Genomic DNA, 22251 nt, shown 5'->3' with positions numbered 1-22251 from the left:
GCGTGCTGCTGCTGACTCAGCTCTCCCTCCAGACCCAACTCTGACCTGCACACCAGGGTGTCTCACTTCCGCGTGTGCACTCAGCCAAGCCAGCTGAGCTCAGGAGCCGCCCTCCAGAGTGCACCTGCCCAGAGGTCACCCTAGCCGGACAGGCTTGCCGCCCGGGTCTCTCCCCGCCACCACACCCCGCTCCAAGTGTTCTTGCACAGATTCAGATGAATCACGAGTGTCCCGCCTATTACTATCTGCGCCACTCACCTCCTGGGTCACCAAACAAACAAAGCACAGCCAGCATCGTTTTCCTAAAACTCAAACCCAAACATTTTACTTCTCACGCTAGGACCCCCTCTGCCACACCACCCTCTGCCTCCCTCCCTGCCTGGCCTCATCTCCTGTCTCTCCTTTTCCAAATGCTACCATTCCATGTTGTCTACTCTTTTTTTTTTTTTTTTTTTGCCTTTCAAGATTTGTTTTGAGAGTCAGTTACAGAGAAAGAGGAAAAGAGAGAGATCATCTATTTGCTGGTTCACTCCCCAAATGGAGCTGGATGAGGCCAAAGCTTGGAGCCCAAAACTCCGTCTGGGTCTCCCACATGGTTGGCAAGGGCCAGAGTACCCCAGCCACCTTCTGCTGCTTTCCTAAGCACATTAGTAAGGAGCTGGATCATAAGTAGAGTAGTTAGGACTCAAACCAGCCCCCATAGGAGATGTTAGCATCACTGAGGCAGCTGTTCCTTCCTCCACAGAGGCATCCTGGGCATGGGGCTCCGCTGGGCCCCCACAGCCTGCCTGCTTCTTCTACTTCCCTCTTCTTCCTGTTTAGGACCAGAAAGAGAGCAGGACCCTGTATAACTCACCTGCATAACCCAGCCCTGGGCCCGGCCTGCCCTGCACAGATCCACACTCAGTAATGTTCTCTGAACAATGACAAAGATGCATGTGTGCCTTCCAGAGAACATGTGGTGACAGGGCAAGACGCACAGAACATACTTCAGCCGTGCAGTGGAATGTTAATCATGAAAAGAAACTACACAGGGCCCGGCGCGGTGGCGCAAGTGGTTAAAGGTCCTCGCCTTGCACGCCCAGGATCCCATATGGGCGCCAGTTCTAATCCCGGCAGCCCCGCTTCCCTTCCAGCTCCCTGCCTGTGGTCTGGGAAAGCAGTCAAGGACGGCCCAAAGCCTTGGGAACCTGCACCCGCATGGGAGACCCGGAAGAGGCTCCTGGCTTCGGATCGGCATAGTATCGGCCCGTTGCGCTCACTTGGGGAGTGAATCATCGGACGGAAGATCTTCCTCTCTGTCTCTCCTCTCTGTATATCTGCCTTTCCAATAAAAAAAAATAATAAAAATAAATCTTAAAAAAAAAAAAAGAAACTACACACAGACACATGGTGGAGCCTCAAGAGTGTTCTACTCAGTGCAGACAGATCGATTAATGATTGTCTACATCCAGGGGTAGAAAAGTGACTGATGGACATGAGGTTGCTCCACCACCCTGTCCTGAGCTGTGCTCAGGCATGACCCACCTGGGGGAAAATCATCCTTCAGCCAGGGCCTGGAGGGTCCTTCCCAAGCATGAGAGATCGCATGGCAGAGGTGTGCCGGCAGCCAAGCAAGACCTGTGTTCAAATCCTGCCTCCCCTCCTAATCTGAGAGACATGTGTGCAGTGAGTGTGAGAATGTCAGCTGCTTTGTGAGATGGCCCGGACTCACTGCGGGTCAGTGCCTGGCACGCAGGAAGTGCTTCCCGGTAAGTGAGAGCGGTTAGTTACTGCCGGTGCTGGCCGCATCACCCCATCCCAGAAGGCCTCGGGACCCAAGACACGACGCTATTCCTGCCACCCATTTCTCATCGCCCCAGTTACAGGGACCCCGCATGCTGCTCTCACACAAACACAACGCTCTTGTTTTCTTTGCAGACAGCTGCATCTATAAAAAAGTTTGCCCGTTCAATGGCGGCTCTTTCTTGGTGCAGCCCTCCGCATCAGATTTCCAGTTCTGTTGGAACCAAGCTCCGTGTGCGATTGGTAAGCGGCTCCTTCATCTAACACTGTTCCCCTCTCAGAGCCATAAGGTTTAGGTAACCGGCTCACTGGCTTCCTGCTCAATTGTCCCAGATCACTTAGGTAAGGTTGGCCCTTACAAGTGTTCTTGCCTCCTTTTTGACAACTTCTGCTCTCTGAGTGCACCTGTGCCCTGAACACGTGGGCACCTGAGAGCCATCATTAACCACCCTCTTCAGCTCTTAGTTTTCTTTGGTACCTCCTGACATCGCTGGGCCCCACCTTGCTTTTTGTAACTATCTGATAGCCAGGTCTCTCTGCCTCAGAGAACTGACTTGATGGAGAACACAAAGCTGTCAGGCCAGTCCTCCCCACACCCACCTTTTCTTTTTTAAGAGAGAGGAGAGACAGAGAGAGAGATATCTTCCATCCACTGGCTCACTCCCTAAATGGCTCCAACAGCCAGATTAGACTGTTGATGCTCTGGTTCAAAGCCAAGAGCCTGGAACGTCTTCCAGATCTCCCATGTGGGTGCAGGGACTTGAGGACTTGGGCCATGTTTTGCTGCTTTCCCAGGCACATTAGCAGGGAGCTGGATCAAAAGTAGAGCAGCCAGGACTTGAACAGGTGCTCATGTGGGTGCTGGCACCACAGGCAGACACTTAACCTACTACACCATGGCACCAGCCCCATTTTCATCTTGTTTTCAAGCTGGAAAATCTAGTCCCGGAAAGTCAGGTCCTTTAATCTGTCACTAACACTCCAGGCCCTGGGTGGCATGCTCTGTGTTTCTGGCTGGAGTCAGCTCCCAGAACATTCCAGTGAGTGCTGTTTAACTCACACTAAAACTCTGCTATAAGGTCCACATCAGTGGGGGGTCGCCTCTGGCCCCGCAGCTGAGATGTCTACACCCTGCCATCAGAGTACACTTGGCAGCTGTACACTTGGCTCCAGTCCAGCCTCCTGCCATGGCAGTCTCTGAGAGGCAGCAGCTGTGGCTCCAGCAGCCGTGGCTCCAGCAGTTGGGTTCTCACCAGCCAGAAGTGAATGCTGAGCTCTTGGCCTCCAGAAGCAGATTGGCAGCCCAGCGAGGCCATCTGAGGACAGTCTTAAGAGTGACTGCCACCACAGCACTGGGGGGTCTTGCTCGGTGGGGGCGGGAGGAGTAGCCAAGGAATGAAACAAGTGGAAATTTCTGGAGACAGGAGGCTGGCTGTCCAACACCCCCGAGCCATGGCAGCCGTCGGCCTCCAGCTAGGCAGTGACACCCCGTTCCTTGCAGTCTGCGCCTTCCCTTACCTCCTGGCCTTCACCACTGATGCCATGGAGATCCGCCTGGTGGTGAATGGGAACCTGGTCCACACGGCCGTGGTGCCGCAACTGCAGCTCGTGGCTTCCAGGGTGAGTGACCCTGGGTTTGGGGGTTGGGTTTCTGTCCATGGGGTTTTGGGAGCCCCAGGCACCAGGAGACTTTGAGAGAGTATGCACGGGGAATTTGCTTGTCTCCAAGGCTGGGCAATGCTGGCAGCATGGCTGGCCATGTGCTGATGTCAACGGAAGAGCCACTGTGCACCTTTGTGACCCTCCTGGGCTTTGAAACACGACTCGCTTCTGTTGACAGAATCACGGGGTGCAGCTAGAATCAGGGTGCACTCACCACACAAAGGGACAGGCAGCCTTGCCCCTGGCTGTGCCCAGTTTGGATTTGTGGTGTGTGGCTGTGACAAATCTGTGTCCAATAGCCCAGAGGTTATCACAACCAAAGGATGCAGCACCACAGTGACCTGCAGTGGTTCCTGTCACTGCCACATAAGGGTGAGGAGGAAGGCGAGGAGGGACTTGCTCCAGTCCCTTGGCTGACCCTGCCACATCCCTGTGGCACTTTCCCTATCCCGACATCCAACCCTTGTGGGGGTGGCTGGCTGCTCATGTGTCTGCCTTTGCCACTGGGCTATCATCTGCCGTCCCACTGCTTGCCACCCTCCTTCAGCTGCAGCAACCCTAAGCACAGTCCTCATCGTTAGCTTTCTCTCCAGTCCGGAGAAAAGCGTGGGTGTTGGTGAAGTCGGTAGTCCCTCCCAATCTTCAGGCTTCCATACGAGCAGGGGGCAGGGTGCCGCAGTCACCACAAGGGACCCCCGAAACACTTCTACCACCAACATTTCTGCCACACACAGTCTGTTGAGAACAGTCACCCAAGGGCAACTAAATCATCAGAAACAGTCGAACTTGGATCTTTAGTCCCGTTGGTGATGTGATTTGATCTGTGATTGTGGCTGGGTTTTACGAGCCACCCTGGAAGTTTCCTAAAATGTGGCTTGCCTGAGTCACACCTCGCACCAGCGCACCACTGCTTTTGTCACCCACGGGGGCATAAGCCGCTTTGCCGGATCAGATCATGAAATGAAGGATGAGCCCCACCTGCAGGACGGTCCCAAGCGAATCCATGAGCTCCCTCAGCTCTGACGCTGCAGGTGTCTGAGGAAGATGAAGGAAGTGCGTGTGTCACGTGTTTGCGGATGTGGGAGACACTGTGTTCTATCACGGACCAACAGGCAGACGAGGTGGGGGCTGCCAGGAACAAGCGCATCCTCAGGAGGCCTGCCCGGCAGCTGCCAGTGATGACACAGGGGCCGGGCGGGCAGGGCCTGGGCTCCCCACCTGCTCCTAACGCTCTTTCTCTCTGTCCAGTCGGACATATACTTCACAGCAGCTGCGGCCAGCAATGAGGTTTCGTCTGGAGGCAGCTCCAAGGGGGCCAGTGCCCACAGCTCCCCCCAGACACCCCCCGGCCGAGACGCTCCCGCGTTTCCTTCTTCCCTGGGGGAAGGTGAAGTCCTGTTTTTACGTTCATCTCTGGTCTTCCTACTGAGTATCTGCAGAGCATGGCAGCCTAAAGGAGTCATGGGTCAAGGCCACTTAGGAAAGAAAAAAAAAGTGTGCCGTTCAAATGCATTTGTTATGAGTGTTTTTTAAGATTTATTTATTTCAATTTTAATTTATTTATAATATTGTTTACATAATTAAGAAGGATGCAAGATTTAACTTTTTTACAGTAAGATTCTATCTGCTGGATTACTCCCCAAATGGCTAGAGCCGGGTAGGTCCAAAGCCAGGAGCCAAGAGTTTTCTCTGGGTCTCTGACATGAGTGTTGGAGCCCCAGGACTTGAGCCATCCTCCACTGGTTTCCAAGGCCACAGCAGAGACCCAAACCAACACCCATATGGGATACCAGCACCACATGGGGAGGATCAGCGTGTTAAGCCACCATGCTGACCCCTGTTGTGTTCTTAAGAAACCTGTGATTTAAAAAAAAAAATCAATAATTTAAAAAAGAGCTTTGCAGAAAGGGAGCTTACCACACCAGTAGGATGTAAGATCTTACCCTGGTGGCTTCCTATGCAGCTAGAGCCCCCTGCTCCCCGGAGCGGGGCCGGGTTTCGCTCTTCTGCTCTGGTTCAGCCCTCCCCAGGCAGGTGTGGGCGGGAGGAAGTACATGCTCTCCAATGGGCAGGTGCAAAACCAAGCCAGGAAGGAGTCTTGGAGGTGCCAGGCAGCAGGCTAACAATGCTGAGGGGCAGGATGGGATCCTCTCACAGGACCTAGCCGACTTCCACTCCTCATCTTTCCTCTGCAATCGTCTTTCAGGTGAAATCCAGTCCAAAAATCTGTACAAGATTCCACTGCGAAACTTGGTGGGCAGAAGCATCGAGCGACCTCTGAAATCCCCCCTAGTCTCCAAGGTCATCACGCCACCCACCTCCATCGGGGTCGGCATTGCTGCCATCCCCGTCACCCACTCCTTGTCGCTGTCCCGCATGGAAATCAAAGAAATAGCCAGCAGGACCCGCAGGGAGCTGCTGGGTAATGGCTCATCCTCTATGTATTTTCCACATGTTGCACCCCAAGAGTTTTGGGATGTAAAAGTCCCCAGATGCAGATCACTGCCTAAGCTGAGAGTCTGGGAGGACAACATTTTTGGTATTGGGTATCCCCAAAGTTGAGATGTAGCACCTGTTAACCTGTGCCTGTTCCAGTTCTCGGTTTGCCTGGGCAGAGCTGTGGGCATGGCACAAACCAGGATGCTTGTCACACCTTCTCCCCGGGCACCTGGAAGCCCAGGCCAAGCACTGTGGTCCCAACGGGAAGGCTGGGTGGGCATCACACATTTTGTTCAGGTTTGTGAAAAGAGAATTGGGAGAAACACCACATGGCACAGTAAGCCAGTTAGAACTGGTTTGATAACTTGGGTGGAAATAAAACAGAAGTAGTAGAGGGGTGGATAGCAAGTCCCCAGGCCCTCAATAATGCCCCCTGAACCCCTCACAAAGGGGACTCAGGCCTGCTGATGTGGCAAGCTACACTGACCAGGAGAGGTGCTTCTGGAAGTTGGGTCCTCCCACTGTCCTTTTGAAATGTATACATTGCTGTTTGTAACCCCTGCTTCCTGGGAAAGCTCAGTTGCTGTTGAACACACCCTATGCTTCTCAGGAGTACAGGAGGACAGGGCCCCTGGTGTGTCAGTATGGATTTTATCTGCTGAAATTTTTTAAATCAAAAACAACAAAGCCTTCCATCAGTAAGTGCATCCTGACATCTTTCTGTCTGACTCTAGCCTAGTAATACCCAAGTACCCAACCAGACAAAGGGGGGCGGGGCACAGTTTTCATTTCTGTGGCAGCTCTGGAGTCATGCCCTCTCTGACCTCTGACCGTGACCCATCACCCAGGCCTCTCAGATGAAGGCGGAGCCAGGTCAGAAGGAGCGCCCAGGACTAAGTCAAAAGCCAGGAAGCGGTTAGAAGAGAGCCCAGCAGCCCCTAAGCTGGGGACAGCGAGATCAACCAGCAGTGACAGGTAAGATGGGGGTGACCCTCGTTCACGATGGGGGCCCAGGAAGCCCTGGCCCAGGGGCAGCCCCAGCCCCTCCAATACGACCTCCTTAAACAGTCAGGAGGCTTGCTTTGTTGCTCACTGGGTTGGAGAGTTTTAGTTGAGGGTTTTTTTTTTTCTTTTTGAAGATTTAATTTATTTTTTTCATAGAGATACTGAGAAAGGAGGAGAGATCTTTCACCCACTGTTTCACTCCTCAAATGCCTGCAGTGGCTGCGGTTGAGCCAGTTCAGAGCCAGGAGACAGGAGCCCCATCTGAGTCTCCCACCAGATGGGACCCCAACACTTAAGCCATCCTCTGCTAACCTCACAGGTACACTAGCAGGGAGCTGGACCAGAAGTGGAGCAGCAGGGACTCAAACCAGCATTCAGACGGGATGCCGGCATCTCTATAACACTAGCCCCAAGATCGGCAGAAGGTTTTAAAAACAAAGATGCTAGGAAGAGGGCATGGAAGTCAGCCCCTGATACACGCAAACAGGTCCCGCCTTTCCCAAATGCTGAGTCACACGGAATTGTCCTGAACCATCTCTGTCTGTCCTTCAAGCCACATCATGGCTGTGCGCTCCTGCATGAAGGGGCATGGGGCCTCCCTCCCAATTCACTCAACACACAATCTTGGCATACACGGCACTGAGCTGGGCATGATGGTTAGGAGGCAACTACACCCCACTTCTGGGCCTTCCAGGGGGGTCCCAGGCTGATGGAAAAGACCCACAATGGAACAATGAAGGAGTCCACAGCTGGTGAGGGTGCTGGAGGGGAGGGGCTGCATCGGCAGACAGGAGGACTAAGCTACATCCCCTGAGTCAGGTGAACATGAACCATGCTGGGAAGGGCAGAGCCACTTGCCTAGGATCTCTCATGCTCGTCCACTGCCCAAGCCTCTACCTGCGTGGACTTGGCACTGTACTTTGGTGAATCAGATAGCAACCCTGTAACTGAACAAGCATATCATGTGATTTGAGACCCTGACAAGAGAAACCCAGACACTTAAACTCAGAGATGGGGTGGTGGGTAGGAGGACTGGTGACAGAAGAAAGTTTGTTGGGGATGTGGTATGGAACTGGGCTTGGAGTGAATCAGGAGCCGGGAGCAGCCCTAGCAGGTGGGATGCTGGGAAAGGGGCAGGTGTGGAGAGCTGGGATGGGGCAGGAAGGGGCAGGAGGCAAGAGTTGTGGCGTGGTGGTTGGGCCACTGCTTCAAGTGCCTCAATCCTGTATCAGAGGCATCGAGTCCTACCTTTGAGTCCACTCAGCTTCCTGCTAATGCTTCATGGGAGGCAGCAGGTGACAGCCCGAGTCCCTGGGTCCCTGCCACCCACCCCAGAGACCCCTGGCTTCAACTGGGCCTAGCCAGCCATTCGAGCCTACTCCCAGCCATTCGAGGTGATGCAGGCGCCTCTGGGGGCTTCCAGACAGAGCAGGTCCAGCCTGTGAGGTCTTCAGGGGTCCCTCAGACAGTAACTTTCCTCTCCCCACCCCCCAGGATCACATCAGGCTCCCTGGAAAGTCCTTCTGCTTCCGAAGCTAACCCAGATGGGCGCGAGCCTACAGCGCCAGCAGCCGAGAGAGAAGGCAGCCCGGTGAGCGGTGGTGGCCCCTTCCAGCTCGCTGCCTCCTCCGAGGAGGACATCATTGATTTGAAGTGACCCGGCCCCTGGCTCGCCGGCCAGCTTTCCTTTTCTTATGGAGGTTTCTACTCTTCAGACAGTCACAATGTCATTTCTCAACAACCCGTTGCTCCCAGCCCATCTGCAGCCTATCTCTTGGACCAAACCCACACGCCGGGCTGCCTGGGGTCCCCCTCCAGTGTCTGGTGCCTCCTCCGCGACCTTTCAGTTTGTCTCCATTCCAGACCCATCAAGTCCCCTTGTAATAAAGGTGGTAGGTTTCATTGAGGTTTTAGATTGAAACTTTGAATAAATCAAAAACGTTCATTCTTATTGCTGCAACCTTCTCTTTAATAGATTCAGATGGAGAATTTTTTTCAATACAAGCTTGATTTATGTCATGTGACATGTCCCTTTTATAAAGAAAAACCTGCTGCCTTTTAACTAGATTATTATAAATGTGTTTCTTCCCGCACCTCCGGCCCTCAGCGCGGTCAAGTCCATGGCACTGGGAGCCAGCTGCATGCCTGGCGGCTGGGCTGGACAAGCTCAGTGTGAGGGTTCAGCAGCAACTCCTGCATCTCAGGAGGAATGAGGGATGGAAAATTATCAAATGTCCCTGGATGATCCTGGCTGCTTTTAATGTGGAGAAAGTCATGTGCCCTTGGCGTGAACCAATCCACCTTACCATATTCCCACATCTCTTCCCACGGGAACTGCCCAGCAAGAGACACGGCTACCCTGAGTTCTCAGACCTCACAACTTCCGCTGTCTCTGGAGCAAAACACACAAGAAGGTTACATATGCCCCTCAAGGCTGCCCCCTCACGCAGCTGACTTAGGAAGCCCGCGCACAGCGCCAGTTTGTCTCCCTGGATTGTAGGCCTTCATCCACGCTGCAACAACAGGGGTCCCCTGCCCAGAGGAGACCCCAGAGGAATGGGGGAGGGAGGTGCAAGCAGAGGAGCCCAGCGCCCCTGGCGTGTGGTGGTGCAGGCACAGAGGGCGGCTCGGGGCATCGCTGCTTGCTAAGGCGGTCAGACGTCCTTCATCCGAGCCTCAGCACCTCCTCACGCTGAGGCTCGGACTCTGCACCTGCCATACTCCTGGATAGGTGAGCAGGAAGACGATGACGCGGAGTTGCCCTTGTGATAGGGACCCATGCCGGGTCACACCCACGTGCGCCGGCGCGGGACGCGGGGGAAGCCTCAGGTCGCGGAGTCAGCAACAATCGGGGACACGCCAAAGTGGAGGGTCAGCCGGGCCACACACACAGAGGTCACGTGCCTCCACGCCAGGAACTACAGCCCGGACCCGCGAGTGAGGACGAAAAGTCCTAGCGGCTCTCTGGTCCCGCCCCCGAGCTCGCACCGCACTCCGACTGGACAGCTGAGCTCCGTCCTCCCCTTGCATTGGGCAGCGATGTCCCAGGGACGGTGTCGCCCACCAGATCTGGGCTCCTATTGGTCTGGTTAGACTTGAGGGGCGGGACCTAGCGCAGACGCTCACTCTCGCCTTGCTCTCCCATTGGCTGTCCGTACACGTGCGGGCGGAACCGATCCCGCCCCGACACCGCCTCCTGCTACCCATTGGTCGGCTCTGCCGTGAGAGGCCCCGTGAGGCGGCCCTCGCGGAACCGCGGCGGCGGTTCGGGCGTCCGTCCGAGTCGGCCCGAGGCAAGCGTTGACTGTCGGCGACATGACGCCTGAGGACAGGGAGACCCAGCCGCTGCTGGGGCCTCGGGGCGGCAGGTGGGCGGCAGGGAGTGTCGGCCCGGGGCGCGGCCTCGCCCTGCCGCCCGGCCCCGCGGCGCCGCTCACCCTCGGCCCTGTCCTCGCAGCGCTCCCCGCAGCCGCCGCGTCTTCCTCGCCGCCTTCGCCGCTGCCCTGGGCCCGCTCAGCTTCGGCTTCGCGCTCGGCTACAGTTCCCCGGCCATCCCGAGTCTGCAGCGCGCCGGGCCCCCCGCCCCGCGGCTGGATGAGCAGGAGGCTTCCTGGTTCGGGGTGAGGCGCCCCCCGACTCCAGCCCGCCTGGGACCCCCGCGGACAGGGGGCGCGCCCCGACCCTCCCAGCCCTTGGACGGGGGGCCGTCGGGGAGCGAGCAGGGAGCAGGCGGGCGGCGTCCCCCGCACCCGCCGCTCAGCTCGGCGCCCTCGTCCGTCCGCAGGCCATCGTGACCCTGGGCGCCGCGGCCGGGGGCGTCCTGGGCGGGGCGCTGGTGGACCGCGTGGGGCGCAAGCTGAGCCTCCTGCTGTGCGCCGTGCCCTTCGTGCTGGGCTTTGCCGTCATCACCGCGGCCCAGGATGTGTGGATGCTGCTGGGTGGCCGCCTCCTCACGGGTCTGGCTTGCGGAGTGGCCTCGCTGGTGGCCCCGGTGAGTGACCGCCCCCTCCGCCTCCTGCCTCCCTGCCTGAGACCGAGATGGAGCTAAACCAACCAGTCCGGTCCCCAGACCGAGGAAGCTGGGGCCAGCCTGCGGTTGCCGCCTCATCTCCCCAACCCTCAGCTAGGCCCTGGGAAGTGATTCCTGAATCCCAGAACCCAGGGCCGGCCCCCTGCCCTCCTCTGTCCTCGGTGGTGTCGGCAGCCCCTGCCTGGTCACCACCCTAGCTGCTGCTGCCCCTGACCTTGCCCCTAGATCACCCGGCCCTTGCCTGCGCTCTAACACCACATACCTGTGACTAGGAGGGTGTGCCCCCGGGTGTGAGGGGGGGACGCAAAAACACAAAACCTCCGACTTCCACCCCCACCTGCTCCTGGCCCTGCACTCAGGGGTGACAGGGATGGGACACGTCCACCTCAGTAAGGGGTAGCTGACCCGCGGCCTCGCTGGGACCTGCGGTGACTTGCCGCTACACCCGCCCTCAGGTGTACATCTCAGAAATTGCCTACCCAGCAGTGCGTGGGCTGCTGGGCTCCTGCGTGCAGCTGATGGTCGTCACGGGCATCCTCCTGGCGTACCTGGCAGGTACTTACCCTGATCGCCTCCGAGCCCCAGTAACGGGGGTTTCCTTGAGGTCAGGGACTTGTCTCACTGGGCCCTTGGGACATGTGGGACTGTGACTTAGCCTTGGAGGCTGTCCTCTCCTTCCCAGACCCCACTCTGGGGTCAGGGGAGAGGGCTCACTGGTTAGGCCAGTGCAGGGACAGGCCAGAGCATTCCTCCAGGGGTGGGACAACTGCAAAACTCCCTCCTCCAGAAGCCAGGTGCAGGGCGCAGGGCCAAAGCCGGGGCAGCCTAGGGAAGTGTCAGGCAGCAGCCCTGTTGTGCTAGAAAAGCAGTACGAGGGCCCAGTGCTGTGGCTTGTGGCTAAATCCTCATCTTGCACACGCTGGGATCTCCTATGGGCACAAGTTTGGATCCTGGCTGCTCCAGTTGCCCTCTGGCTCCCTGCCTGTGGCCTGGGAAAGCAGTGCAGGATGGCCCAAAGCCTTGGGACCCTGCATTCGTGTGGGGGACCTGGAGGAGGCTCTACTACTTACCGTGTGACATTGGCCAAGCCACACCTGCCTTGGGGGCCTCCAGCACCTGTTTCAAGGCTGGTGAGGCAGTGTGGAAAGGAAGACTTAAGAGCTATGGGGGGCAGGGCAGGGAGGTGCTCAGTGGCCTAAGCCTTCTGGCTGCTAGAGTGGGTGGCGTTGAGGCCATGACCTTTGGTTTATACTCTGCCCTGTCTTGGCAAAGGCAGGCTCCTGCTGCTGACCCACTGCCCTGGCCCCGGAAGTCCCCACTGTAGCAGCACTGCGCCCACACAACACAAACCACCTGTGACTCACCTGAATCTGCACTTGTTGCTTCTCTCTTCCCTGAGAAGTTTCTGAGTGGATAGTTTTAAAATTATTTGAAAGAATTAGGGGGCAAGACAGAGAGATGTTCCATATACTGGTTTGCTTCTCACCTGTCACCTGTGGCCAGGGCTTGTCCAGGCTGGAGCCAGGAGCCTGGAGCTCAGAACAGGCCTCCCACATGGGTCCTCCTCACTGCTTTCCCAGGCGTATTACCAGGGAGCGGGATAAGAAGGAGGGTAGCTGGAACTAGGGCCAGCACTCTGATATGGTACACTGGCATCTCAGGCAGCAGCTTAACGTGCTGCACTGTAACACCAGCCCATTTCTGAGTTTTGAGCCACTTGTGTGGGTCACCCCTGTCAGCCCAAAAAAGTGAGGTGCTGGTGACACGTGTGCCTCCGTGGGGACAGCAGCATGCCCGGGGCTGGGCTTCATGGCAGGGTAACAGATGCTCAGCACCGTATTGCTCAGGCCAAGGTGTGAATGTTCCTGTTCGCCACTCTCCTTGCCAAAGGAGAATGGGCACCTCCTGGCTACCACAGAGGTACGTGCCAGGGTGCCAGGACTGGGCAGGCTTTAGGAGTTAGGGAGCTGGGGCCCTAACATGGCTCATTCCGGTCGCTTTGCCAGAGCCCCTGGATGGATGGGGGCCATGCTAATTCTGCCTGTCACAAAATCTTGCCTCTGTCATTTCTGCAATAACCAGACTCGACCTCCAGAAATCTCCAAAGGCACGTGACGTCAGTAACATCTCTGCTCCCAGGAAGGGCGCATGCCCGGCTGAGCAGCATGCAGCTCCTTGCTGTCCAACACCAGCCATGCCCGACCACACGGCCAGCACCTGTTGTTGGTGTCATGGCTGGGTAAATGCAGTTACACAGGGCTGAAGGACTGGGCCACCTTCTGAGAAAGGTGTTGTCAGCCGACATCTCTGCCATGGGACTGGCCAGGCAGTCGCTGCCCACACCCAAGTGGCACTCTGTGTTATGTCATGATGGCGACCCCTCTGGCAGTAGGGACTTTGTGGCTCCATGTACTGGGCAGTGTTGTGCGTGCACGGGACAATGCTGACACGTGGCACAGCACGTGGCTTGCTTCACCAAGCAGATATGGTAATGTACACGCTGATATGCCACCACTCGTGTCCACAAACGGCTTCCGTGTTCCTGAGGGCTGGGTGTCAGGCAAAGACACGAAGATGTCACATGGACATCTACATCTCGCCTGGGAAGTGTCGGTGGTTGAGTCCCATCCGTGCACAGCCTGGCGGGCAGCAGGGGATGGCTCTGGTCCTGGCTGGCCCTGTGGGGACTCATTGGGAGTTCTCAGCCCAGCCTAGGCTTGGTTATCTGGGCAGCGCTTGCTTGATCTCTGCCTTTCAGAATAATACTGATGATGACGGTGTTGAGTGCCCCATGCCCAGGTAGCTATGTAGAGCTCTCCCCTGCCTTGGGAGTGCATTCCTGGGGTGAGCAGGGCCAGGCTGGTTTGCCCTAGCTCCTCACTGGCCACTGCCCCTCCCGCCCCTGCAGGCTGGGTGCTGGAGTGGCGCTGGCTGGCAGTGCTGGGCTGTGTGCCCCCTTCCCTCATGCTGCTGCTCATGTGCTTCATGCCCGAGTCACCCCGCTTCCTGCTGGCCCGGCACAGGCGCCAGGAGGCCATGGCCTCCCTGCAATTCCTGTGGGGCTCCGAGGAGGGCTGCGAAGAGCCCCCTGTCGAGGCCGAGACCCAGGTGAGAGGCTGGGGGCCGAGGAGGGTGGCACAGGGCCATCCCCAAGGCCACACACTTGGCAGGTACATCCGGTCCTACCATGAGTCAGGACTTTGAGCAGGCTGAGGTTAGACAGTGCTCCCCTTAATGTGAGTCTTGAGGTCACCCATGAAGCTTGGCAGTTCCATTCGGATGCAAATGCAGGGTTGGTGTCTCAGGGCAGGGACCACCGTGAGGAGTCACAGTGAGGAGTATGGGTTTGACCCTGGCTCTGCCACTTGTCAGCTAAAGTCTCCCTACGTGTAACCCTTGTTTATTGATCTGTGTGGTGGGAGTGCCAGCCCACATCCACAGTGGTCAGGAGGAGGGGCAATATTCACAGCCTGGGGGTCCATGAAGCGCACAGGACCACTGAAGGTGGCACTGGGGTTCAGGAACAGTTTGTTCACTGCCTTCCCATACCATCCACAATCCTGCCATGGCTCCCCCATCCCCTCCCCCAGCAGATCAGGACTTGCTCACCTTACAGGCAAGCCAGGACACCTCTGTGCCTGAGGCCACAGTGAGGCCAGGACAGGAAGCTGCGGCCCCTTCCCTCCCCCAAACCTTGGTGCCCCCAGGAGGAGACAGTGCTGACCGCAGTCTCCCTGGGAGCAGGCCTTCCGGCTGGCCCTGCTGCAACAGCCCAGCGTCTACAAGCCCTTCGTCATCGGCGTCGCACTGATGGCCTTCCAGCAGCTGTCGGGCGTCAACGCCGTCATGTTTTATGCAGAGACCATTTTTGAGGAGGCCAAGTTCCAGGTAAGGGCCTCTGCCTGGCCTGCCTTGTCCATAGCTGCATGGGTAGGGCTTCCTCCCCAAGCCCAGGGCGCAGCTGACCAGCCACGGCCTGTCCTGCCCTACCCCCAGGACAGCAGCCTGGCCTCCGTCGTCCTGGGGATTGTCCAGGTACTATTCACAGCGTTGGCAGCCCTCATCATGGACCGAGCTGGCCGGAGGCTGCTCCTGACCGTGTCAGGTGAGACCCTGGGTGAGGGCTCAGGCCTGTGCACCAGGTGCCCCAGCCAGACCCAAGGGTGCTCGTGCCCCATGGCCACACGGGGCTGTGGCTCTTTCTGTGGTTTGCTTCCCAGGAAGCCCCTGAGGCAGGGACAAAGGACTGTAAGTAGCAGGGGAAGTGATTCCAACGCCCTCAGTGGGGAGAGCAGGGGTGCCTGCTCCGGCTGTTGCTGCTCAGTGAGGGTTTGTGTGGGAATTCCTTGAGGCCGACTTAAGGTCTCAGGCACAGTAAGGGTGCTGGCCACTCTGGGCTGTCTGCAGGCCACGCTGCATCTGGGCCATTTCCCTAACCCATGCCATGCCCCCTCTGCCTGCAGGTGTGGTCATGGTGTTCAGCACCAGTGCCTTCGGGGCCTACTTCAAGCTGGCCCAAGGGGGTCCCAGCAACTCCTCCCACATGGAGCTCCTGGCGCCCATCTCTGCGGAACCCATCGACACCAGCGTGGGGCTGGCCTGGTTGGCAGTGGGCAGCATGTGCCTCTTTGTCGCTGGTGAGGAAGAAGGGCCACGGGAGGCTGGCTGAGAACTGCTGTGGCTCCAGGCTTGGGCTGGTCTCACGCAGCCTCACCTCCACAACCTGTGAAGCCCGACCTTAGCTATCACAAATCTGACTGCACCTCTGTGCTGCCCGCTGCCCTAACACCCGGCTCCCCCTGGCAGGCTTCGCCGTGGGCTGGGGGCCCATCCCCTGGCTGCTCATGTCTGAGATCTTCCCCCTGCACGTGAAGGGCCTGGCCACGGGTGTCTGTGTCCTCACCAACTGGCTGATGGCCTTCCTGGTGACAAAGGAGTTCAGCAGCCTCATGGTGAGTACTGTCTGACATTGCCCTCAGCCAGCGGCACACCTGCGTGCCAGGATGCCCACCCCCAGAGCCAGAGCCCACGAGGTACCCAGGCCATGGTCCTGTGGAGTCTATTCTGGTGGAAGAACGACATAGCTGGCCTCCCCTTGAATCGGGGGAGAATCAGCAGGCCTGGGCCCCGGCCCCACTAGGGCCACACCCTCGTGGGGTGACCTTGGATATGAAGCTCGCTTTCTCTGAACCAACTTGCTGTGCTGGAACTGGAGGTTGCTGAAAGTGTCACTGCACTGGGGCACCTTGCTGCTTCTCAGGCTGTCAGCACAGATGCCAAAAGAGCGGACCGTGGGCAGATTAACATGTCATCCTTAGTCCTTCACCCCTCCAGCTCTCCTGGCATGGGCCACATCTGGGCCTGCTCGAGGCACCAGGGCTGGCAGGGACAGCAGCTAGGTGGACAGCAGCAGAGGTGGGAGGCCGGGCTAGGACAACAGGGAGGCAGCTGGGTGAGAGGTATGGCCACCAGGCTGGCCCGTGCTGCTCAAGCTGGGTGTCCAGGGGTACAGCAGGAGGCCTGTGGTGGAAGGGGTAACAGGGGGGAGAATAAGCCAGGAAGGAGGCAACAGAGGACCAAACAGTGAGAGCAGTGTCCAGGAGGCCAGAAGAGGGCTCTCAGGAGGAAGGGGTCTCTGGGTCCCACAGAAGGAGTTAAGGCAGTGGCCTTTGGTTCTGGCCTTGACCGAGGGCACTGCTCACCCAGCCCTCCCTGCACTGGTCACTCGGTGCCCCAGAGCTGTGCCTACATCCTGACTTGCTGAGAGCTCATCCGTTCCCAAGCGCTGGGAATGGCATGGGGCCCAGAGGGTGGGTGTGTGGGCCTGGATATGCAGCCAGGACCTAGCTAGCACTTGCTGTGTGGCCTCTGACCTTGGGGTGGTCACCCCATTGCCCAAGCTCATGGCCATCTCAGACAGCACTGGTCCTGGCACGACTGTGGCAGGCAGCCACCACCACTCCTGCAACCCTGGAAGGAGGATGGAGACACACTGGGCATGGCTTCGGTGGGCACTGCCCAGCTCATCCACATGCGGCCTCCTCTCCCTGCAGGAGGCCCTCAGACCCTATGGAGCTTTCTGGCTCGCCTCAGCCTTCTGCATCTGTGGCGTCCTCTTCACTTTGTTCTGTGTCCCTGAGACCAAAGGCAAGACTTTGGAACAAATCACAGCCCATTTTGAAGGGCGGTACCAGCGACCACTGCTCCAGGCTACCCCAACTCCAGGGAGGAGATGGAGCCAGCCTAGTTCTCTGGGCTGAGCCCCAGGCCCCAGAGGAGCTGGAATCCAGGACCACACCCCCCAGGAGCCCTGCTGTGGACAGCCTAGCTGCCGGGGACAGCCCGTGCTGCTGCATGGACTCAGGACCACTGGGATGGCAGGAGCTTTCCAGGCCTGTGGTCAGTTCCTGCCCGCCAGCTCCTGAGGACACCCAAGTAGAGGCAGAATGGTCCTCCTGGCTCCTGGCAGCAAGCTGGGGAAGCTGCCCAAAGCTCAGAAAGGAACTGTTTGCCAAATAAAGATTTGACTCCAAAAGCCAGGACATAACCTCCCTTCATGAGCCAGTTTGAGAAGCACATGTCGATTGGGCCAGGGGGTTGACTTTGTCCTGGTGAGCCATGCTCACCCTTGCTACATGGAAGATGTGCCTGGCCCTCCTTTAGCCTCGGTGTCTAGATCACTAGCCCACAAATCTTAGTCTAACAAAATTCTTTAAATATTTATTTAAAAGAACAGTTAAGGGCAGAGAGGAAATCTATCTGCTGGTTTACTTCGCTGGATGGGTGCAACGGCCAGGTCTGGATCACACTGAAGTTACAAGCTCCATGGCCTCCCATGTGGGTGCAAAGGGCCCCTATGCTTGGGCTATCTTCCGGGAAGACCCTGGCTGCAGGAGTAAGATGGGACAGGGCCCCATTGTGTTCTGGGATTAGTGCCTGCTAGGCCCTGGGGCCCTGGGCAGAATGGCGTCAGTAAGCAGAGGGCTTCCAGCCCTTCCCAGGCGGCTCTGCCCTTCTCCTGCCCCTCAGACTCCACTCCTGTGGGCCCCAGGGCATGGGCCCCACATCCATTTCCCAAAGTCCCTGAAACAATCCCAGGTGGCTTGGAGGAGGTAACCGCCAGCCATGAGGCTCCCTGGCGATAGGGAGCATGGTGGTCTTACATGGGGCTTGGCTATCAACCAAGCTCAGGTGAAGGGCCCAATAGCCTCAGGCCTGCACCCTTCCCCCTTGGAAACACCTGCTATGCACAGGGCACTTCCCCTGGCACCAAATGAGCAAAGCCCCTTGGGATTCTGGGCAACAGGAAAACCCAGGCCCAGCTGTTGCCACAGCAATCATGAGAGCCTGCACAACACATCAAACCAAGGTGTGGAAGAATGGGAACAGCTGTAAGGTCCTTGTTATCTCTGAGGCCACCCTTCAAAATTGAGTTGAGCACTGTTACCATGGCTTGGGGGCACTGCTGGTCATGGCCTTGTACATGCAGAGGTCCTGGGGCAGGGAGGTGGGCACTGTGAGCAGCCCCTCACCCCAACAGTGCAGGACAGGCCTCAGGGAGGACCCGGGCAATGTCCAGTGCCCAGTCTAAATGGGTGGCAAGTGCTGGGCAGCCTTCTGTCAATACCAGGGGATCCATGGCTGCCTGAAGCCCAACCTCTGTGGCCAGGCCTTCGGATGCAGCCTTCACACCAGAGGCTCCACTCCGGAGAATGACTGATACCTGGTACAAGGAGCCAGGGGCTTCTTCCAGGTCTCCCACCCAAGAACTTAGACCATCTTCCACTGCTTTTCCCAGGCACACTCACAGGGAAGCTCAACTCCATACCTTTAGTAGCCCCATCTCACTCAATCTCATTGTATTCATTTGTAGACCTCCCAGAAACCGTGGTCTACCACAACCAAGGTGACCAAATGAATGTGAAAAGTCAGCACTCTTGACCAAGGTCCAACATGACAGTGCCTTTAGGATTTAATTCTTACAGAACAAATTAAAGGCATTAAGATCTTACATGTGGGTGCAGGGTGCCAAGGCTTTGGGCCATCCTTTACTGCTTTTCAGGCCACAAGCGACTGGAAGTTCTGGCTGTTGTAGCCTCTTAGGGAGTAAATCAGCAGATGGAAAGATCTTCATATCTATAAAACTTAAATGTATATATTTTTATTGGAAAGTCAGATATACAAATAGGAGACAAAGATCTTCCACCCACTGACTCACTCCAAGAGACTGCAACTGTGCCAATCTGAAGCCAAAAGCCCAGTCTCTTCTGAGTCTCCCATCCAGGTGCAGGGTCCCAAGGCTTTGGGCCATCCTCAACTGCTTTCCTAGGCCACAAGCAGAGGATGGGAAGTGGGACCACTAGGATTAGAACTGGCACCCAAATGGGATCGATATATGCAATGCGAGGACTTTAGTCACTAGGCTACCATTCCAGGCCCAAAAAATAAACCTGTATCTTCCATTCCTGGGCCCGGTGCTGTGGCCTTGAATGTGCCGTTTCTAATCCTAGCAGCTCCACTTCCCATCCAGCTCCCACAAAAACTTGGGACCCTGCACCCGCATGGGAGACCTGGAGGAAGCTCCTGGCTCCTGATGGGCTCAGCACTGGCTGTTGTACTCACTTGGGGAGTGCATCAACAGATGGTAGATCTTCCCCTCTCTCCTACATCTGTATATGATTTTGTAATGAAAATAAAGTCTTTAAAAAATGTCTTCCATTCCTGGAATTCTCATCCACTCTCCCCTCAACTAACCTCAACCCAGGCTAATCAGTTGTCCACATGGGTACACAAACCCAACTATGTAATCAAAAATTTGTTAAAATCTTCATATGCTGAGCTGATCCTGGATCCAGAACTTAACCACTGGTCCCTCCAATTCCTGAAATTGTCATGGAAGGGACAGATGAGCCCATTCAGGTCTCTACTGGAAGCTGCTAGGTCTTAGACTGCACCACTCACCCGGCCCCCTGCCTAGCTCCCACCCTCTCTCCATCACCCATCTTCACACCCAGCCAGGCAGTCTCAGTTCCCAGACGCCCAGGTGCTGCCCTGCCTACTGGCCAGCCAAGAGTGGGACCCTGGAGGCTCCAGGGGTTCGTTCTGAGCTGGTCCCAGAGGTAGGAGGTGCTGCCCACAGAAGTTACTAACTGGGGTCCTGCACTCGGCCCCACCCAACAGCAGCCAGGTCCCCAGGGAGAACAGCACAGCACAAAGCCCAGTGGTTGCCAGATGATCCTTTATTGAAACATTTTCTCTTCTTAGCTCTGTGAGAAAGAAAGAAATAGGCTATCAGTGACCACTGTTTCTAGAACAATCCAGCCTGACATTAGCCAATCCCTCCACTTTCACACCTGCTCTAATCTAATGAAACGTATGCAGTTACTTACAGCTGGGCATTCCACTGCACCACTGTTGATGTCCTCTATGATGTCGTGCGGGTGGCGGCCATCCACATTGCAGCCCACTGACTGGGCAGTCCCCAGAATCTCTTTGATGGTTCCTGTGCAACAAAGCACCACCAGGATGGGCTCTGAGCTCCCTGAACTCGTGGTCTGCCCCAGACAGTCTACACAGACCCCTCTCCATGCAGACTGCACGCTTGGCATCAAGCCACTCCTTCAACACCACCCCACTCCTGCAGGACACCCCCAAACCACACCAGACAGTTCCACATTCTGCTCTTACCAGAAAGTTCTCTGGCTAAGGATCGGTGGCGCATCTGCCGGGCGATGTTGACAATTTCATCAAATGTGATGTTCCCACTGTGTTTGACTACAAAGTGACGGGAGAAACTCAGTCACGGGCTCTGGTGTGGCACCAACCCCTCACACTAGGTCCCCACCTGCCACTGTGCTAGGCTGTCCCCGTGCTTTCGGCACAGAGTTGCCCACATGGAGAACAACCCTGTTTCCTAAGCCGGGGTTTGCTCTCAGCTCACCACTGGATTGCGCCAGCCAACCGGGTGGTCAGGCGCAGTGGCGGGTGGCTGGGCACACACCCACAAGACCGGCTAGTTCGGACCTATGCCCCGGAAGCAGTACCTGCCGGTGGCTCCACTGCCCTACACAGGTGTCACCTGAGCAATCAACGGGAGCCCTGCAAACTCTCGCACAAGCTATGCCAGCCCCACCGGTCCCCGACCCCCGGGAAGCCGACTCACTGTTCTTCTGCTTCTTGCGGTCCCTGGGCGGCTCCTTGAGGGCCTTGATGATCAGGGCAGAGGCCGACGGCACCACCTCGATCTGCGAGTGAGATGGTGGGAGGTCAGGGACCCCCATCCCGCCGCGCGTGCACACGCGGAGTCCAGCTCCTCCCTGGGGGGACCGCGGTGCCCCTCACCTGCGCTTGTCGGTTCTGGATGGTCAGCTTCACCGTGATCCGCAGGCCCTTCCAGTCCCCGGTGGCCTTGGCAATGTCATCTCCCACCTTCTTTGGAGACTGTGCAAACAACGGAGGGTCCTCACGCCCTGCCCAGCCCCCAACCGACACCCAACAGCTACCCTCGGCCGGGCCACCTAGCCACAGTCCAGCTGCGAGGCGAGGCCTCGGCGGACCTGCCACAGGAGCCGGGTGCCATCTGACCCTGGTCTACAGGTGTCCCTCAAAAGGGCCACCTAGGGGCAGCACTAGAGAAAGCACAGGCCTTTACCACCTTGTGCGCTAACACTGACCAGCAAAATGTGCACCCCTCAATCCCGACCCCAAGCCCCCAGCCCTCGGCCACCCTGCCCGACTCCGCACTCACCAGACCCAGGGGGCCGATCTTGGGGGCCAAGGCGGACGTGGCACCCACCTCGCCGCCGGTGCACCGCAGGTACACTGGAGGGAAGGGAGCACGGCTGAGCCGAGGGCAGCGTGCGGCCCTCTCGCCTCCCTCCTCCCGCGGGGAGCAGCGGGGCAGGCACACGCTCCCCGCTCCCGCCTGGGTCAGCTGGGGGGCCGGCAGCCCGCACGACACGCGGAGAGCCCGCCGGACACAAGCCTTACCCTACGGCGAGCGGGCTGCAAAAGCCGCCGCGGTCTTCCGGTCCTCCCTCCCCGTCTACACGTGGGGAAGCCGAGGCCCAGAAAGGGGAAAGACGCGGCCAGAGCCGGCAAAGGCACGCGGCGGGGCGCGGAGAGGCTCCATCCCGCAGCCCCGGTCACGGCCAGGACACGCACCGACTTTAATCTCGTTGGGGTCGAACTTGGGTGGCATGGTGGAGGCGCCTGGTGTCGGATGAACCCGGATTCGGGACGACCGAAGAAAGTTGCACCGCGGCCTCCTCCGAGCCGAAAACCAAAAGGCCGGAAGTCGTGAGGATGGCGCCTGATATAAGATGCAAAAC

General features: G+C 57.6%; 3 protein-coding genes and 1 non-coding gene across 7 annotated transcripts in view; 2 read left to right on the top strand and 2 right to left on the bottom strand.

Annotated features, from left to right (window-relative positions):
- The window catches only part of GARNL3 (GTPase activating Rap/RanGAP domain like 3), a 138890-nt gene extending 130342 nt beyond the window's left edge, over positions 1–8548 (top strand). The window contains exons 25-30 of the mRNA XM_041004369.1: positions 1921–2028; positions 3287–3405; positions 4696–4834; positions 5654–5869; positions 6735–6861; positions 8386–8548. Of these exons, the coding sequence (XP_040860303.1) occupies positions 1921–2028; positions 3287–3405; positions 4696–4834; positions 5654–5869; positions 6735–6861; positions 8386–8548 (872 nt within the window). The remainder of the gene's footprint in view (positions 1–1920; positions 2029–3286; positions 3406–4695; positions 4835–5653; positions 5870–6734; positions 6862–8385) is intronic.
- A 1606-nt stretch (positions 8549–10154) lies between these two features.
- SLC2A8 (solute carrier family 2 member 8) lies at positions 10155–17374 on the top strand. 3 transcript variants are annotated; one of them, XM_040963536.1, is made up of 10 exons: positions 10155–10259; positions 10349–10511; positions 10676–10882; positions 11377–11476; positions 13830–14029; positions 14666–14809; positions 14918–15026; positions 15385–15558; positions 15728–15873; positions 16975–17374. In XM_040963536.1, the coding sequence occupies exons 1-10, from the start codon at positions 10207–10209 to the stop codon at positions 17179–17181; spliced, it is 1503 nt and encodes a 500-aa protein (XP_040819470.1). In that variant the 5' UTR covers positions 10155–10206; the 3' UTR covers positions 17182–17374. The 3 variants fall into 3 exon arrangements, with proteins under 3 accessions (XP_040819470.1, XP_040819471.1, XP_040819472.1); XM_040963537.1 differs by lacking the exon at positions 15728–15873 and having other exon boundaries at positions 16975–17158; XM_040963538.1 differs by lacking the exons at positions 14918–15026; positions 15385–15558; positions 16975–17374 and having other exon boundaries at positions 15728–15858.
- Positions 17375–20142: 2768 nt separating this feature from the next.
- On the bottom strand, positions 20143–22219 carry RPL12 (ribosomal protein L12). Of its 2 annotated transcripts, XM_041004294.1 has the most exons (7): positions 22085–22219; positions 21669–21742; positions 21263–21361; positions 21084–21165; positions 20609–20695; positions 20311–20423; positions 20143–20187 (listed from the first exon to the last, which is right to left on the bottom strand). In XM_041004294.1, the coding sequence occupies exons 1-7, from the start codon at positions 22119–22121 to the stop codon at positions 20182–20184; spliced, it is 498 nt and encodes a 165-aa protein (XP_040860228.1). In that variant the 5' UTR covers positions 22122–22219; the 3' UTR covers positions 20143–20181. The 2 variants fall into 2 exon arrangements, with proteins under 2 accessions (XP_040860228.1, XP_040860227.1); XM_041004293.1 differs by lacking the exon at positions 21263–21361 and having other exon boundaries at positions 22085–22203.
- Positions 20780–20906, bottom strand: LOC121145160. Its single transcript, XR_005881957.1, has one exon. It is a non-coding gene; the product is annotated as a small nucleolar RNA SNORA65 (small nucleolar RNA).
- Positions 22220–22251: the final 32 nt, after the last annotated feature.

The sequence above is a fragment of the Ochotona curzoniae genome, unplaced genomic scaffold (genome assembly GCF_017591425.1).
Source record: "Ochotona curzoniae isolate NIBS_2020 unplaced genomic scaffold, NIBS_Ocur_1.0 scaffold_3208, whole genome shotgun sequence".
In the NCBI taxonomy this organism is placed as follows: domain Eukaryota; kingdom Metazoa; phylum Chordata; class Mammalia; order Lagomorpha; family Ochotonidae; genus Ochotona; species Ochotona curzoniae.
The sequence above is the reverse complement of the archived record's forward strand: the minus strand, read 5'-3'. Positions and strand labels throughout refer to the sequence as shown.